The sequence below is a fragment of the Branchiostoma floridae genome, unplaced genomic scaffold, assembly GCF_000003815.2.
Source record: "Branchiostoma floridae strain S238N-H82 unplaced genomic scaffold, Bfl_VNyyK Sc7u5tJ_1570, whole genome shotgun sequence".
Classification (NCBI taxonomy): Eukaryota; Metazoa; Chordata; class Leptocardii; order Amphioxiformes; family Branchiostomatidae; genus Branchiostoma; species Branchiostoma floridae.
Genome location: NW_023365766.1, coordinates 31020 through 49742, shown reverse-complemented (window position 1 = coordinate 49742; position 18723 = coordinate 31020). Strand labels below are relative to the sequence as shown.

Here is an 18723-nt window from a genome sequence, read left to right as displayed (position 1 = left end):
TGACAAAACTCATCAGATCCATAGCAAGAAAAGGGCTGATTTTATTCAACTAAGCATGTGCTAATAATATTCAGAAGTATGATTAATTGATATGTACTTAAAAAGATAATCAATGAATATCATTTAAGTGCCAATGCTACTATGAAGTAAAGTCACGGGCGGAAAAGAACCGAGTCAGATCGCTGAATAGGCGAGCATTGAGAACCTTGATGACATCTACAATGTAATTTAACGTAGGATATGCACTTGAAGCAGTGGGAAGTTCTTTGTTCAACTTATCACACAACAAAAAATATTGCATTGAACAAATTTTGCATTAAACAGATTAAACATCACACAACTAAACATAATGCCTCAAGCAAATTTTGCATTAAACAAATTCATCACATGACAAAAATTTTGCATTTAACAAATTAAACATCATACAACAAAAATATTACATTAATCACAACACAATAATGATGAATTAAAGCATGTGCACGAGGATGGAAAAATACACTATATATACTACATATAAGCCTTCATTGAGCTAAACAAAATTGATCATGAATAATACATAATAAAGTAAATCAATACACACGATACGATAACAATACAACAACGATACTCAAATGATAATTAATGGTATGAATTGATAATGAATAATGAAGTAAAGTATATACATAGTATATGATGAACGTTGCAATAAGGTAAATATGATATCAGTCACATATGAATTAAGACAATTGAAAGTGGTAACTACATATGTGGCTAGTACGGTCCCTGTGGGCTTGGGGAGTTTATCAGATGAATTTTTAGGGCAAATACACAAATTCAAAGTGTAAAAAGATTCGTTTCTTTTCTACACAATTCGTTGAGCGATATGTCAAATTTAAGGTCGCAGAGATAGCGCGGCGAGAGCGCCGTCCTAGTGGAAAGGGGCTTGAGGGATGAGATGAGGTAAGGAAGGTGTGTGTGTGTGTGTGTGTGTGTGTGTGTGTGTGTGTGTGTGTGTGTGTGTGTGTGTGTGTGTGTGTCTGTGTGTGTGAGAGAGAGAGGGTCGGGGGTAGGGGGGGTAGGAAGGTGTTACACATACTGGAGAGTCTCAAGGAAACACCACGTGGCGTGGAAAGATAGTAACACTTTCATGAGCACTAGTCACCACCAACTGTCCATCCGGGCCAATGGTGACACCCCAGGGGTTTTCAATGCTCGCGACGGTACGGACAAACTCCCCGCGGCTTGTGAACATGTCCACCCGGTTTTTGCCCCAATTCGCCACAATGATGCGCCCCAATTGGTCCACACAAACACCATGGGGGACGACCAGTTGGTCCTCATCGCGCCCAAAGTTTCCAAATTCCAATATCTTGTCTCCGAAGCGATTGTACACCCTAACGGCTTTGTACGAGTCCGTAAGCAGTATATTTCCCTCCCTGTCTGAAATCACTCCGCCGATTTTCTCCCCACTCCATTTTCTGTTTTTTAACACTTCAAAACTTCTGAAGGGTGAGCCATTTGGTTGAAACATCATCATTGTATCCCCCTCCCCCACGATAACATCGTTGTTGCGCACGTCTATCGCAATACTGGGATGGGGGTTCAGGCTCATGAAGCGTAGATCAAACTTCTTTATGGGCAGGCCGCCCTTACTGTACTGTATGGCATGCGCATCAGGATGATATGGAGCTCTACTCCCCACTACCCACAGATACCCTGGTTCTACGTCAATAGCAACACTGAACGGGTACATTATCCGCCTCTCGCCCGGCACTGCCGTTGGGAAGAGGCGCAGATAGGTCCCATTCATGCTAAAGATCTGGACCCGACGGTTAAATAGATCAGTCACAAATATTTCATTGTCAGCCGACACAGCCACTCCGTAGTTGATTTCAAATTTCCCAGGTTCTCTTCCTCTCTCGCCAAAGGTGATGGCCTGCATCTTTCTGCGTCTGGTATGATTTGCTGTAAGAAGTGATAGAAATGGTAGGTTAGTCTGAGTCACGTTTAGGACTGCATTCTTGCTGCTGCAGCGCCACCTACATCGGCCATAAGTAGCCGCGAGAATCAGATCCAGTCATTCTAACCATGACGATGGTGTCTGATAGACATCGAAACGTTCGAAGTGAGTACAATTCTGATTGTGTTTTGAAGAACACAACCAGAAGAACCTTACTATATGAATTGTTACATTTACAAAATGTAATGTACTGAAACTTTCAATTCAAAAAAGAAATCAATCTTGTTCAACTTCAAATCAGCCGTATTAAAATGATATCAAAGTATTCAAGTGCATCTGCGTATATACCTTTCCGACTTGAAATGTCTTCCTCATAGCTGAAGTAGCTCTAGTAGTTGTTTATCTAGAAATTGGTGTCTTTCATCCTTATCCACATGAAAAACATACATAGCTTCCATGCAGTGGTATGTATCAAAGTGCTGTATTTTCTGATAAAAAAAACATAATAAAATAAAACCTGATGGCGTCATCCATATGGCCCCAGAATCAGCTTAAGAATTCTTTCATGGCCATCTTTCAATTATCGTTACAGATCCATTCTTTCTTAATTCATACATGAGAAAACAATGGAAGGTCAAAGTGCCAATTTAGCCAGGTGTAATACCTCAAAGGAAGGTTGATGAGCCCTTGTAAATATAAATCTTCCTTTCGTCGAGTGTCTTGACACTGTGACACAGAGAGACTCTCACACCCCTTCACTCAGAGGCGAGTACTCACTAACAGATGAACCTTAAAGTTAATCCTACCTTCGCCAAAAAGCAGTTATTGAAGCAACTGGATTATGATTGTAGAAACGGTCAGACGTTTCAGATGACATCTACCATCTTTCATCAGTTACAAAGAAGTAATCTGGCAGAAACTGGCCTTAAAAATTATACCCTAACTATGAATGGAAAAAAGGTGAAGACAATTTTGGATATCCAATAGGAAACTAGGTAAGACAAAGTCTACCTTAAGACAATTTCCACTGAGAAACAAGGGAAAGACAAAGCTAGCTAAGACAAGGTTGATGTACGTAAGTGAGTCAATTAGTTCCTGGTGTTTGTGTTACAGCCTTACATTCACACTGTGAGCTGTTGGAGACTGCCGGCGGTGTGGGGACAGAACTGCAGCATCCGGTCTGAACAGGGGTAGAGGTAGATGGCATAGTCGCTGTGGGCTGTAGACAGAATAGACTACTTTGCTGAACTTGTAAACAATAGTCATAGACATAATTTGAAAGTTCATCTGTGTTGGCAAAAGTCATTCTTGAAGAAGTTAAACGGTAATTTTCAACACAAGAATAGGACTCACCCAAAACTTATTGCTCTTGGTCAATTTCTCTATAGTGGCCACCTGTCTATAGTGACCAAATTTCTCCAGTCCCTTGAGTGGCCGCTATAGACAGGTTTGACTGTAAATAGGAACTAATAAGGACGAAACTATCTCAACAACTGGTCGACAAAGCAAAAACATGAGAGGCTTTAATACAGTAACTTACCGGCGCTGGTGAGTCGGTGCTATGGGCTGGCCAGAGAAAGAGTCCGCCGCCGACGCAAAACACAAGGACTGTAACCGCTGTTACTGCTGAGCACATCCGATGGCGTTCTGAAAAATCCCAACATTCATCATCATCATCAGTCACTGTATTCTGCATGTAAGTCTTTGGAAATTCCTATAGCTGCATTCAGTCTTTCTTCACCCTTTTCCATTGTGCTTTGCATCCTGCAAGCTTCCTTAGCTCTTGGAGTTTATTTGCCGTTGTAGGAAGGGCTCGGCCCAACATTACAGCAATTGAATGGAAGGTAAATGAATGGAATTCTAGATAATCCTGTTTAAAAGAAATATATGTATATATATATATATATATATATATATCCTAATAGATATGCCATAAAGAAGGTTCAATGACAGAGAAAAACAGGACAAATATTTCTCAGAAGATAGCTAGACCTTGGAAACAACTACATATCCTAATAGATATGTCATAAAGAAGGTTCAATGATGGAGAGTATATATATATATATATATATCCGATATCCCAATACAGAGAAAAAATGACAGAGAAAAAATGACAAATATTTCTTTTTAGAACATAGTAGCTAGAACTTGCAAACAATCATAATATACACCTGGAAACACAAAATTTAGCCAGTTCTGTTCAAGTATCAAGTTCAACAAGTGTGAGCCAAGGTATGACATTAAACACCTTGGCACGTATAACCGAGTGAATATACAAATGCTTCGATATATCGACAAGGCTTACCGCAAACTGCAGGTTGCTGAACGTTTGGCGCGTACATCGGATTTGGCTGAAGAGCGTTCGGAACGTGTATCGAATCATTGCTGGATGGGTCGGCCATAATATCATTGTCAATGGCATCCTGGTCCATATATGCGGCAGCATATGGCTTCATGTCCACATCATCGGTGGAGATACTGGCTGGCTGTCCGTTTTCACCTGTAACCCCATCAGCCCTTGGGAGTGGGCCATCATCACCAATGTCGTCATGCTCCTGGTACTTAACTGCATATGGCTGGATGCTGGCATTAGTGTCACTGTTAGCTGACATGTTGGCTTCTTCACTTGTAACATGACATTGCTGAATGTCGGGGTTGTCGTCATTGTTATCAATATCATCATCATTCTCATGTGGATGGACACTACCACTGTTGTCACTAGTACTGCCAGTTGGCCTGCGGGAGTTTTCGTAACTATTCTGGTGTGTTTCACTAACATCACACGGATGGGTGGCTGAGGCACAGCCTTCATTGATTGCAGGCCCGCCAGGGTGAGAAGCCGACTCTCGCGTCGAGTTTGAGTCTGTGTGAACGGTGCTTAGCTCGTACATGGGACTCGGATTCTGGGATTGTCCTACGTAATTCTCATTTGTGTGTAATTTGTCAGCTTGAGATAAAAATTGCGGCATGTGATCGACATTGTGTCCCTCGTATGTAACCGACATTGCTTCCTTCACATGATGAGACTCATTGTCATAATTGCTCGCTAGAGTGCAGGCGGATTCATTGTTATCTTGGTATATAACGCCTACAGCACAAGATTGGATGCAGGGATCGCCACCATTGTTAAATTGGTCATGATACAAGTCATAGTTTTGCTCCCTCAACAGAGTAACCGAGGGATCAGCGGTGCCTCGTGCGTACATCGGATTCTGTTCTCGGGCTTTTGGAAGGCAGTTCCTGTTCGGCGGTAGCTCATTGGAACTTGCCTGCGCCATACTTGAACTATATATCTGTTATGGCAGCTGTTGGTACGGTTTTCGGCCACCTTGGTGACTTTGCTAGGCGCGATACGTGCTGCACGATTTCGCTTGATGGATGGATGGATGGATGGATGGATGGATGGATGGATGGATGGATGGATGGATGGATGGATGGATGGATGGATGGATGGATGGATGCTGCCTCTGCTGCCTCTAATAGTATACAGAACACACAGTAGGAACAGACGATGGCTTATTCTGATGAAGCGTTTTGATCAGTCGCGTAGAAATGTTGAAGTCTTCGTTGCCTAGCAACAATAGCTCTTTTCTGAAACAGCCTTGAGTGTTGTCCTTGTGTGAATCACATCTGCATAAACGCAAACAATTGACCAGTGATGTTGGCGTGTGCATCGCTAATATACGTGTCTCTTAGTTTACTATCAAACTTTTTTTCCTGCCTATTTGCTGACTTTAAAAGAAAAAAAGTAAAAGAGCAAAATAGAAAAGCAAACCAAAATAGATTTTCACTGACGCTTTTTGTAAAGGGCAAAAAGATTTTTGGTGAAATATCAGTTTTCACAGTCTGACACTCGACGTAATCTCTTCAGCAGACAAATAAAAAAGGCAATCTTCCTACTGATTGACACCCCACGAAAAAAAGTAGATGAGCCAGCCCACGAGTCATCTTCTGCTACCAGACAATCTATATATCAGTGTTTTAGATTGGAAATACACGTTGTCTTGACTGGGGTTGTATCTGACGTGTTGTTCTTACACGTCTTACTAAGTTATTTTAGCGTTTCATCATATACTGATACTACATGTAACTGGAGGTTATATAGTCATACAATTACCATCCTTCCTTTCAGGAGAAAATCAAGGTTCGCAATAGCACATAATCTTAAAATGGAACGTCGCATTCGAGACCTAATTTATATTTTCATTTCTTGTATCATGTAAGAAAAGCCACTCACTCTGAATAATTTCGACAGTTCATGAAAGGAAAACAAACTATTCATGGTATACCGGTACATACCAAACAATTCTTTACTGAGAATCGTCAAGAAAACTAATGATCTAAACTAAGGATCAACATGTCTAGGCATGTAGGGTACTAACAAAGTACTGTTAAGATAAGATACGACAAGATTTCATAGTGTACTGATGTTGCAATATAAACTAGTGCGTGCATTTTGGTGGACTCAGTACGAAAAAACAGGATTCAGATATTCTGTACTTACGGTGAAGCTTTTGGGAGATGTTCGTCTGTAGGATCGTCAGCGTCACAACTGAGACTAATTGCATGGAGATGATATGTGTAGGCGACCATGCATATTGAGAATATACAAATGAAGCTTCGCAACATTTTAGTAAGAATGGGGATACATTCTTTATAGATAGATAATTGTAATGTCCAAGAACTATATTTTAGAGGCCTTATGAAAGCTCTATCTGGGAAAGTGGTTTTGTGACGAAAAACAAAAGACTCGTGTTCATGAATTCAGAATTTCTCATGTCGTTAATCTGGACCTGCCCAAGTTCTTTGTACATGTATATGTATATGCCACGTTACGTCGGCTGACCTTCGTGGGCTGGTAGACTATACAACATGCATGTATGGTGTACTTTTATTTCAACGCCTTTTCATCAGAAATTGCTGATATATGTCTTAGAATGTCTACTAGTATTAGCATACATGTCACTAGCAGATTGAAATTCCAGTTGAGTTCTGGTCAAATTCCAATCTCTCCTAGGGGAGATTGGAATCAAATCTCTCATAGGCTCCTAGGAGAACTCCGAATTCCCCTGTATTCCAATCTCCCCTGTGACATATACATGCACAATACAGCGTATGATAGAAATACTACGGGGCTATTTCACTAACGTTAGATCTTCTTGTCATTTTTATAGATCAAGGATCTGTTGGATAGGCGTTTTATGGCTGTGGTCCATCGAAATACTGTATATGCATTTAAGTTCGCGGGGATTTGATTTCGCGGTAGCGGGAAAAACGACTGTTGCACTGTAGTCTCTTTGTACTAGTAATGCCCTTGCAAAAAATTATGAGCAGCGGTTTTAAGTTCGCTGTGAATTGGCATCGCGAAAACCGCGAACATGAAACCACCGCGAAAACTCTGCATTTATAGTATGTTGTCAGAGAATGATCAATAACGAATAATAAGTCAATACTTGCGTCATTTTATTACTTTGTATATGCCTGAAAACCCCTATTTGAGCCTCGACAGACTAGACGTCAAACGTCACCCCCAAACCCCCCTTGGCGCCCTCCTTCCCGACATCCACTCCATTTCCAAAATGGCGCCAGCTAGGAAAAGTTCCCGCAAAACCGTGCAGGAGACCGTCACGACAACGGTGGTCCAGGCGCCCTCCACGCCCGTCTCACGGCGGGTCACCCCCGAGGACCTGCCCGCCAGTCCCCTGGGGGCCACCCCGAGGGGCGCCCTGCCCCAGGTCTACTCCACCCCGCACAAAAACTACGATCTGACCGAGGAGGATCTGAGTCGGATCGCGGAAGAGGCGCAGTCGACCCTTCGGAACAGGGCTTCATTGTACAACGGTAACTACAGACAGCGTTTGAAATATAGCATATTTTGCACATGTACAGTCATTTTTAGGTAGAAGCGTACTTCACGTCGATGTCTTATGAGATATTTGGAGAAGAAAGTAGGATCATTTCTTAAATTCTATACAGGAAAGCGAGTGGGCGACAGTACACAAACAAAGGATGCCTTGCATGTGACGATTCCAAAAGAAATATTCCCGGCATTTGTAAATTTCTCTGCTGCTTCTTTTTATTTAGAATTTTAACACAATTATATTTGTAAGTTAAGTGGCAAAAATGAGTTGATTTGTGTAGTTTTTATTGTTTTCGGTATAAACCTACCTCTTTGTTCTTGCTTACTTGTTTTGTGTAACGTTACATGTGAAAATTTCAAACGCTATGAATGGTTTACTTAAATGGGCGTGGCCTCTCTCTTAAGTTCTGTGACGTTTATGGTGTCTATGTCCATACTCAGAGCGCGAGGAATTTCCCGAGAATATTTGACAACGATCTGACACAACTAACACTTGTCAGCAGCTGGTGTACAGTTTTACAACATAGTAAATGTGAACAAGGGACCCAGTGAGGTCATGACCTAGATTAAAGACCACAACACCAGCAGCTATCTGGCAGCTACCAATGGGGTTATAATAACCTCCTTGCAGCTATAGATCATATTAGAAATGTCCATTCCATGCATAAGGTACAAAATGACTTAAGTCTGGTGGTTAATTTCACGGTAGAGGGAAAAAGGACTGTTCATACTCATAGTGGTTTTGAGCTCTTACTCAGTTACTGCCATGGCATGGAAAAATGTTTGCGATGGTTTTAAGTTCGCAATCAATTTGCAACGCGAAAACCGCAAACATAAAACCACCACGAAAATTTCTGTATTTACAGTACTACATATCTGGTATCGGTTTAGAAATGACCAAATGCAAGATACCTGTGCCCTGTGAATTCTAATGCCAATATGTAATACAAACAAAGACTCTAGTCTGTAATTTTACAGTGTTAGAGCCTATTACTCTTACCATTGGCACTAACGGAGTTTTCCAGCACTTATTTCAGTTGAACAAGAAAACATTTGTTGCAATGTATGTTTATGATTGTAGATCTGTAATTGAATATCCTGAATAGAGGTAGAAATGCCTGAGGGAAAGGATGTGAGATTTGTGAGTTATGCGCATAATTAGGCGATTGCTCACACATCTCTACATTGAGACCCGTGCCCATTGTCTGTGTGCAAGAGCCATGTACTAGTATGCCTCTGGCCAGTTTTCATTAACTCACTACCTTTTCATTAGCTGTCACTTTCAAACAGCACAGACTAGTATTTTGCACAGTCAACTTGCGTAGCTTGGATTGCAAGCAGAGCTGTGTACCTAAACAAAATTTAGGTACAGGTACATGGGTTTAGGTACAGGTCCGGACCTGAATCTGTACCTGAACTACTTGTTCAAATAATGCTCGATCTTTGATGACAAAAAAAAGCATGTTTGCAAGACATAGACATGCAGGGCTAAATTGCGCTAGACACAAGACTACTGCATAGGATCTATAATTCCTCACTACCACCAACACCACCAGTAGGAGTTATTTTATAGAAACGACAAAAATTCTCTCCATGTTGACAACGGAAAAATTGTAAATGTAATGCATTTTTTTCTGAATGCTAAAATGTTTGCAAAATATCTCTGCAAGTTTGGAATGTTTTTTTTACCTGGTTCAAAGGGACTGTTTGCCCTAATTTGAAGTGAACTTTTCTGTCAGTTCCCCTGTGTAGTGCTAAGTGACAGACAGGCAGTCCCTCTGTGCAAGTCACATGTGCATGTTACATGTGTTGTGGATCATAGGTACCGTACTGGTACACCAGAATTCCTGTATTTTGGACCTGTACAGTGTACCAGTACACAGCTCTTGCTCGAATTGCAAGACATCAGTGCTACTACCAATTTTTCCCCCCAAGGCTGTTAATGCTGCCTTACATTATTGTCAGCCTTGTCAAAACAAGGCGGCAGGCGGTGATTTTAGCCACCTACTTACGTTTTTCCAGCCGGCTACTTTGGGGTAGAATTTCAAAAAATTAAAGTTTAAGTCCCGTTACAAAATCCCCAAGCAATATGTTTTGATAAACCTCTAGCAGTTTTCTGATAGTTGGCCCCCGGTTAGGGGTCATAGCGGGGAACCTATGCCGAATTTTTTTGAAATTCAGGATTTTTTTGTCAATTCAAAGTTTAAAGACGGGACGGGGGGACACCCCCTCCCGTACCTACCCCCCGCTCGCCACTTCGTGGCTGGCCGCAAGCCGCTACGCGCCTTGCCTGCTACTTTCATATATTAGCCCCCACTCTAAAACTAGTAAAAGTTTGTGACAAGGCTGATTGTACCATGTACAAATGTCGTTCAATAAACTTTAAGTTCAATCATTACTTCTCTGTCTACCACCCCTACCCCCAGCTGAGAAGACCGTGACCCGCCAGACACGGAGGCTGGTGACTCTTGTGAAGCCGACCACCCAGGGCCGTGCACGCCTGCTGTGGGCCATCGCTTTCGTCCTACTGGCTCTACTGGTAGCAGGGGCTGTGCTGTACTGGAGGGGCTTCATCGTGAGTATAGTTTAGAGAGAGAGAGAGAGAGAGAGAGAGAGAGAGAGAGAGAGAGAGAGAGAGAGAGAGAGATGGATAGATGTAGATCACCCAGGGCCGTGCACGCCTGCTGTGGGCCATCGCTTTCGTCCTACTGGCTCTACTGGTAGCAGGGGCTGTGCTGTACTGGAGGGGCTTCATCGTGAGTATAGTTTAGAGAGAGAGAAAGAGAGAGAGAGAGAGAGAGAGAGAGAGAGAGAGAGAGAGAGATGCGTGCCTGCTGTGGGCCATCGCTTTCGTCCTACTGGCTCTACTGGTAGCAGAGGCCGTGCTCTACTGGAGGGGCTTCATAGTGAGTATAGATAGATGGATGGATAGACAGATAGATAGATATAGACCACCCAGGGCCGTGCACGCCTGCTGTGGGCCATCGCATTCGTCCTACTGGCTCTACTGGTAGCAGGGGCCGTGCTCTACTGGAGGGGCTTCATCATGAGTTGATAGTTTGTTACTGGTTAAGCTGTAAGAGACTTAGTAGCCGTGTGTGTCTGCTTTGGGCCATCGCCTTCGTCCTACTGGCTCTCCTGGTAGCAGGGGCTGTGCTCTACTGGAGGGGCTTCATCGTGAGTTGATAGTTTGTTACTGGTTAAGCTGTAAGAGACTTAGTAGCCGTGTGTGTCTGCTCTGGGCCATCGCCTTCGTCTTGCTGGCTCTACTGGTAGCAGGGGCCGTGCTGTACTGGAGGGGCTTCATCGTGAGTATAGTTTAGAGAGAGAGAGAGAGAGAGAGAGAGAGAGAGAGAGAGAGAGAGAGAGAGAGATGGATAGATGTAGATCACCCAGGGCCGTGCACGCCTGCTGTGGGCCATCGCATTCGTCTTGCTGGCTCTACTGGTAGCAGGGGCTGTGCTGTACTGGAGGGGCTTCATCGTGAGTATAGTTTAGAGAGAGAGAGAGAGAGATGGATAGACAGATATAGACCATGCAGGGCCTCTGGCTCTACTGGTAGCAGGGGCTGTGCTCTATTGGAGGGAACTCATTGTAAGTTGGTGGTTTGTTACTAGTTACACTTACAGCCAGATGTGCCCAAGTTGCCAGCTCAGTGACTCAGGACTAGCTCAGTGAAGAAAAAAATTATGTATAGGCATCAATTTTGATAGAATATTTATTGATAAAAAATCAAGTTTTCAGAACTTGCTCTTTCGTCTGGCATCCAAACCTATTATAAGCTACCCTTAGTAGTCTCTTCATGCTCTCACACAATTAACAAAGGAACTATGCAATACAATGTAGGTTTCGAGTGGAAGCTATCCCTTTTGTAAACATTTACGCCATGCATTTTAGAATTCTAAAATCGATGTCAGCATTTTTATGCCATGTATCTTTTTTTTCTTACCAGTTTAACACAGTTACTCAAGAAAGCACGGTGGGCAAAGGAACCAAGCAGTGAAGACACACAGCTGTAAGACATGCAGACATCTTGGGGCCTCAGGTTAAGAAACATCACCAACAAGGCAGCTCAACCTTCTCCAAGAACACAGTCGTATGTTTACCTGTATTCAAGACTCAATACTGTATTTTAGTAGCCTCCTAAACAGGCGTTTGGAGTCTGGCTTTTGTTTGGCAGTTTTTCTGAAGGCGTATCACTGATGATATCTGTTCTATTGCACTCTGTTGTGTCATATTCATAGTGCAAAAGAAATGATGCGCTATCAGGAAAAGACTATTTAGGCCATTAAAAAGGCACACTCCTTTGATAGTGTTTTAGCAGTTCTCAGGACTCTCACTTGAACCATTCTTGTTCTGGTTGGAAAATGTTACTTTTAATTATTAGTTGTTCCTCATGTACTAGTAAGTTGATCCATGTAAGGAGGGTTTGAACTGGAACGTATGTCATCTGTCATATGTTTGGTGGCCTGTAGGAGATTTGAAGGCTGTGCAATTTGGGTTGTACATTTGATAGGGCATGGATGGAATAGGGCTTACTTCACACCTGCAAACAGTTGGCAACTTGTAGATTACTTACAAAGTTAGGATGTAGCTGCTTTACACTGCTTTGATTCATGCCAAATAGCAGTTACTCAAGCAACTGAATTTTTTCTCTGTTTTCAAAAGTCATATTCAGTTGCATAAGATTTTGCTATTTGGCCTAACTTGTTTAATACCTGGATGTCTAAAGTAAATCAACATACAGCAGCAATTTGTTTTCCCCTCTGAACCAACTGTCAGAAAATCCTGGCTTGAATTCATTGGAGAATATTTGGAGGATATAATATAAATTTTGATATAAACCCATTTCAATAGCCAGTACAACTATTTATATTACCTTCCCTTTGATATCTGCAGTCATATATTAGGTGTTAGGGGATCTGTATTTCGGGAGCACTGTGCTTTTTCAAAACATTATATTTTTACAAAGTATAACCATGGATATTTACAATGGATCAACATTTTTCCTACATATATTTTGTGTGATACTTATAAGAAAATTCTCCAACGTTAATACTGCCATAATCTAACAAATCTTTGGGTTTGGGAACAGGCTATCTGGGATATATATAAAAGTTTTTAACCTACATTGTATACTGACCAAAATATCACCTAGTGTAATCATGAGATAATGTGTGTGTGTTTTATACCAATAGCAAATTGATAGCAACATAGCTGTAATCTCCAAGCAGATGTTGTGGTGGAATAGTATATTTTCTGGTGCTCCCTGAATGTGGGTAAGCCAAAAGGCTATGATCTTCCCAGCTATCTGCTTGGAGAGTACGCTGTTGAACCAATGGCTTCAATATTGTGTGTAGTTTGCATATAGATATGCCTGATATAGTACTGTATGATGTACAATGTAGTACTAGTATATGATAGGCAATCCTCACAATTTACAGTCGTTATCATATCCTTGCCACAATGTACCTACAGAGTTAGACAAGTCCATTGGCCAGACTGCTGGGAGCAAATGAAAGTGCTACCACTATCGGGTAATGCGCATGTCCTACACAAGCTATAGGGTTCTAGCCAGTGCATTTTAGCGTAACTGGCCACAACGCTATAATTTGCGTAGTGGTATTTTGCTGTCATGTACTACTTGAAAAATGTCCAATCAAATATGAAAAATTATGATATGCCACTCTAGACTGACCAAAAAGTCTAGTTACAGTAAGTCCCCTCACAGGAACCCTTATCAATATCATGTCAACTTTTTACTCTACATTTTTAAAATTCTCACCGCGGAAGGGCCAAGATCCTTCCTTGACACGATCCTTCTGATTGCTTGTTCTCTACCTTGCCATTACCACTACGCTAAAATAAAATCCTAGCTAGAACCCTGAGCTACTGTACTGATTGGGGAATTGCAATTTGTCGTAGGGCACAATTTAACCTCTTCCTTGCTGTCAAACCTGTAACTAACCTGGTGCCATTAGATTAAGTTGTAGCAGGGAGAGTGTTAGTTACTAGTAACTAGTGCGAGGTATGTTTGTATCCTGACAATAGAATTATTGTAATGCAATATGTTTTAGACCACAGCAAGTAAATTTTATGGATGACATCCGCCAGAGACTCCAAATTTAGTGAGATAGCGTGGGAAAAAAACAAAAAAACAAACAAGATCCCTACATTTTCAAATTTTGACATCATAAACCTCACAAAACAATAATCAAGGTGACAAAACATGATATCACAAGCAACAGATCTTCTATTCCTGTAACTTTTCAACATCATTACCTGTCCTTGTAGTTGTGTATTCTTCTCAAATAACTAGACGTCTAGAACGATTGTAGAAAGAGCTTATCCTACCATCATTGGCAGCTACTGCACTGGGTATTCATATGGGATGGAACATCTTAGACTGTCAACATTCAACTGTCCTTGTGGCATGTTGATTTTCTTGCTTTTTATTTTCAAATCATGCGACAATTAATGCGCACGCTGATGTCATCCATAAAATTTACTTGCTGTGGCCTTATGTTGCCCATTGAATCACAGACACACCAAATTTTTTAAGATGTGATGTACGCTTATTGGCTAGCATAACACTGAGTTTCACTTCCTGAGGAATTGTCACAATATTTTAGCCAAGCACAGTACTTAATTAACCCTTCGTAATTGAAGGTTTTAGATTTTTGCCCATTAATTTCAATTTTTGCTGCAAATAATTGTATGTTGCAAGTAGGTATTTGGCGCCCTACAATAGGCCTGTATATAATAGTGTTCAACCAAGTCCATAAAAATTTTGGCACTAACCTGTGTTCTGTTTGATAAACATGTTATGCATCAGGACCAGAACTGACATAACTTGTCCAGCCTAATGTCCAAGCAGATGTAGCAGCCGGCTTAAGTATATTTGGCAGCATTTTGTAAGTATTTCTCATTCTCAAAAGGTCAAGATCAACGCTTTTGCCGCTTGGTCCCAATGAAAACGTTGTGATTTTCTACCCCAACATCTGCTTGGAGATTAGGCAATTAGGAGTGGCTAACCAATGCACACTTCTAGGCCAGCTACACTTCCTCTCTAGCTTTTGATCTTAGGCTACCATAGCATCTGCTTGGAGATTGAATTATGATCATACCCAAGTTGAGGCTGAAGCAGTATTAGTTCTGTTCTTGTTTTGTGGTTGCTTGTCACTTTCACGATTTTAACATGTGCCAATAACCAAATTGTCATCTCATGTATGTTGTCACTTGTATCGTAATCAAGAGTTGTGGAAATAAAGTGTCATCCCAATTTTCATACTGACTATGGCTTGTTTGTTAGTGTGTCTGGAAGTAAATTTTCTATGTGCTTGCCCGATAGGACAAGACTAGTGAATCTAAAAACTTGTCCAACCCTGACATGTGCCTGACTGTATTCTACTACTATTAGTAATAATTTGATGTTGAAAATACCAGTATGCTTTATGTATTTGTTGGATACCGCGTAGGTCAGAAATCCCTACCCACTGACCCTAAGTTCTTGCAGGACTAACCAAATACAACTTTTTTCCTTAAAAAAGTTCTGGGACCGGCGGTCTATGTTACAGTGAATGGGTATCAGGGCCTTATTACCATTTTTTATGCAGAAATGCAACAAAAAAAAAACATATTTCAAACTTTGAACAACTTGTTTTATTAACTTATCTGTGTAAAGGAGATGATCCACTGAGATATAAATTTACTGTAAGTTACTACAATGTATCTGCACAATGAACGAGAAACGGCTAATTATTAGGCAAAGGTATAGAAGTCTGTGGAATTTTTATCAACACTGGTACCCAAAACTACAAAATATATGTATTTTATCTATGAATAAACTTAACCCTGAAAAACAGCATCAGAGTTTGTGGAAGGAAAGAGTTACATGTATAATCCATGTAGTAACTAGCTGTTGTGGCAGAACATTGTAAAAAATTCCTTATTTTACACCATAACTAACATTGCCAGTTCTAATATCTACAATTTTTTAAAACTTTTCCATGACCAGGGGGACTAGTACTGTTTTGAAAGTATGAACGTGTGTTAATAACTTTTACAACTGTTCAAGAGTCAAGGAAACCATTGTCCATGAGTGTGCATCCATGAAAAACTAAAACTGAGATTAACAAGGTTGTTCAACCTGCCTTGTAACCCTCTCTCTGCAGCCCAACCTCATAAACAATACCATATTTGGTGCCAGATGGTTATTTTAGCAAGCTGAGAGCTAATATGATTTAGCAAAGCAAAGTGACAATGCAGTCAGTCACTTTTGCTCATAATCAGATCTTCTTGTTCTTACCATAACAGGTCATTGTGCGACTGAGACTACGTGCCTGGAATAAGGCTAGGTCATTTTAGCTTTAGTTTCCTGAGGTAATACTAGATTCACATTGAGTTACCAAAGCATCCTTCTCCAACACTTTTCTCCTTGTACATGCATGCTAGTTCATCTTTGACAGTAATCAGCATAGTGAAGATTCTAAACTCTATGTCAGTACACAAAGAAAGCTCTTACCAACAAGCCTTCAGTCAGTTCTCTGACAAGATAAACTCCCTCAAAGCATAAGTCACATATCCCGAATGAATGCATGATGCCAGCAGAGGGTCATTTTCACTCAGGATACATGACTTAGGCTTTGGGCCATTTCAACTTGAGAAGGGTAAGAGAACCTGACTGAAAGTTTACGTGTGTTGTAAGAGTTTTTTTGTGTATGATATAGAGTTTAAAAAAGTGAACTTAATGGGCACATGGATACAGTGTTCAAACTCTCCACTATACTTTCTTCCTTGGTCTTCCCCCTTTTTTGTCGCCTGACTTCCCCGACTTTTTGCAGTGTTCAGGATGGTGTGTTTTCATGTGCCACCTGAGACAGTTGGCCTGCCGACCGCCGTAGTTACACAGGCTACAATTAAACGGGGTGGCGCCCGTGTGGATCCTCGTGTGAACCCTCAGGTGGTCCGGCCTCTGGAACATCTTACCGCAGTACGAACACTGGTGGCTGCGCTCATCCGTGTGCACTTTGTAATGTTTCATCATGACTGACCTAACACCAAACGTTTTCTCACAACCCTCGTAAGGGCAGGGGAAACAATTTTTTTCGTGGACATGGCGGACGTGATTTTTTAAAGTAAACATCCTTTTGAAAGTGGACTTGCAGTTTTTCCACTCGCATTTGTACGGACTTGCTTCGCTAAGCGCCAGCTCGTGCCTCTTAAAATCCTTGTTATTGAAGAACTGTCCGCAATGGTCACACAGAAACAGCTTGTTTCCCTTGAGGTCCAGTTTGTCTTCGCTCGGCAGGTGGGTTTTCAGGTGTTTCTCAAATGTTCGTGCTGAAGGAAACTTCATGTCACAGTATTCACATGTAACTGGATGGGCCTCGAGCTTGTGTTTGCGATATGACTTTTCACTGGTAAACTTTTCCTGACATTTGCACACCCACAAAGTCTTCTTTTTCCTTTTTAAGTTATGTTTTCTCCTTTCCTTTTGCCGTTCTGTCTCTTCTAACCAATCGCTGTCACAGGATGACGCGGATCCATTGCTATCATCAAACAGTTCGTCTTCTGATGATGATAAGTGCCACGAACCGTCACTCTCGTAGCCCTTCCTCTTCTTCTTCTCATCTTCTGATGATGATAGCTCTTCCTCAAAGTCATCTTCTTCTTCCAATACATCTTCCTTGTTTGCATCAACAGTGTTGTTTCTATTACTGAGGACCATCTCTGCATTATCACCTTCTGTAACATCAGCAACTATTTCCTGAGAAGAGGTACCATTGGTGTCCTTAAAATTATTGTGGTCCACCTTCAAACCCTCAGAAGCTACTAGATCTGCCTTTTTTGGTTCCAACACTTGCTTTCTACTCTGTTTGCGTTTGGGTAGCTGCAACTGGTTGCTAACTTCTGAATCATGGCTGGTATCCTGCGAGGGGCTTGGTTGGTACACAATTATTGGCATTAAAGTCAGTCCGGAATTCTCTGCTGTATCGTTCAAGTCTTGACTATCATCTGATGCTGCAAGACCAGGTCCCACGTAGTCTACCTTTACTGGTACACATTCCTTGACTCCGTTTGAGCGACATTTAGACTTTGCAGGCTTTCTGTTCCTAACACGCTTACGAGGAATTTTGGCTGGTTGTTTAGCAGCACCCGAGGCTGGTGTACTGTGCGTTTGGACATCAGTAGCAAGTGTAGCACAACTTAGTTGGGATGTAACGGTGTTGTAACCATTAGCAGGATTTATTTTTTGGCCACCTTCCTTTTCAACCTTAATGCAAGGTGTACTGCAGCTCAGCAAGGATGGTGTGCCATTGGTGACAAGGTTTGTAGGGTTCCTGTCTCGTTTATCTTCCACAGTGCCAATCGTACCAGAACTCAACTGGGATGGTGTATGGGAGTTGTAACAGTTTGCAGGGTCCAGCTCTTTTTGACCTTCCACAGTGCCAACTGTGCAACTCAACTGAGATGATACATTGGTGTAATCACTTGAATGATCAGGATTCATCTCTTCATTTTTCTTCTCAATATCAGTACCAACTGCATCAAAACTCAGCAGTTCGGCAGTGCTCTTGCAACAATCAACAAGGCCCTTCTCTAGCTCATGCATTTCCTCATCTTTGACAGCTGTGCCACAGCTAAGTTGGAATATTGCAGAATTGTTGTCAGCGTTGCCAAGGTTTTTCTCTTGGCCATCTTCTTCCTTAACAGTCTGTTGTGTCTTTGGTGTCCTGCTCTGTGCAGTCTGGTCCTGAGCTGCACGCGCTGTCTGAACTAACTCCTTAACAGTTTGTTGTGTCTTCTGTGTTCTGATTGGGGCAGTTTGGTACCGACCTGCTATCTGGAGTAACTCCTTAACAGTATGTTGAGCCTTCGGTGTTCTGCTTTGGGCAGGTAGGCCGTGAGCTGCTGTCTTCAG

General features: G+C 41.7%; 2 protein-coding genes across 2 annotated transcripts; one reads left to right on the top strand and one right to left on the bottom strand.

Moving 5' to 3' along the window:
* Positions 1–7477: 7477 nt before the first annotated feature.
* LOC118408324 lies at positions 7478–12178 on the top strand. The gene is made up of 3 exons (XM_035809013.1): positions 7478–7780; positions 10226–10374; positions 11752–12178. Exons 1-3 carry the CDS (start codon positions 7519–7521, stop codon positions 11800–11802), a joined length of 462 nt encoding a protein of 153 aa, XP_035664906.1. The 5' UTR covers positions 7478–7518; the 3' UTR covers positions 11803–12178.
* Positions 12179–16290: 4112 nt separating this feature from the next.
* LOC118408328 (zinc finger protein 271-like) lies at positions 16291–17299 on the bottom strand (the record flags this gene model as incomplete). Its single annotated transcript, XM_035809015.1, is given in 1 exon segment — positions 16291–17299. A coding segment is annotated over 1 exon segment (718 nt), but the record flags the coding sequence as incomplete, so codon positions are not given.
* Positions 17300–18723: the final 1424 nt, after the last annotated feature.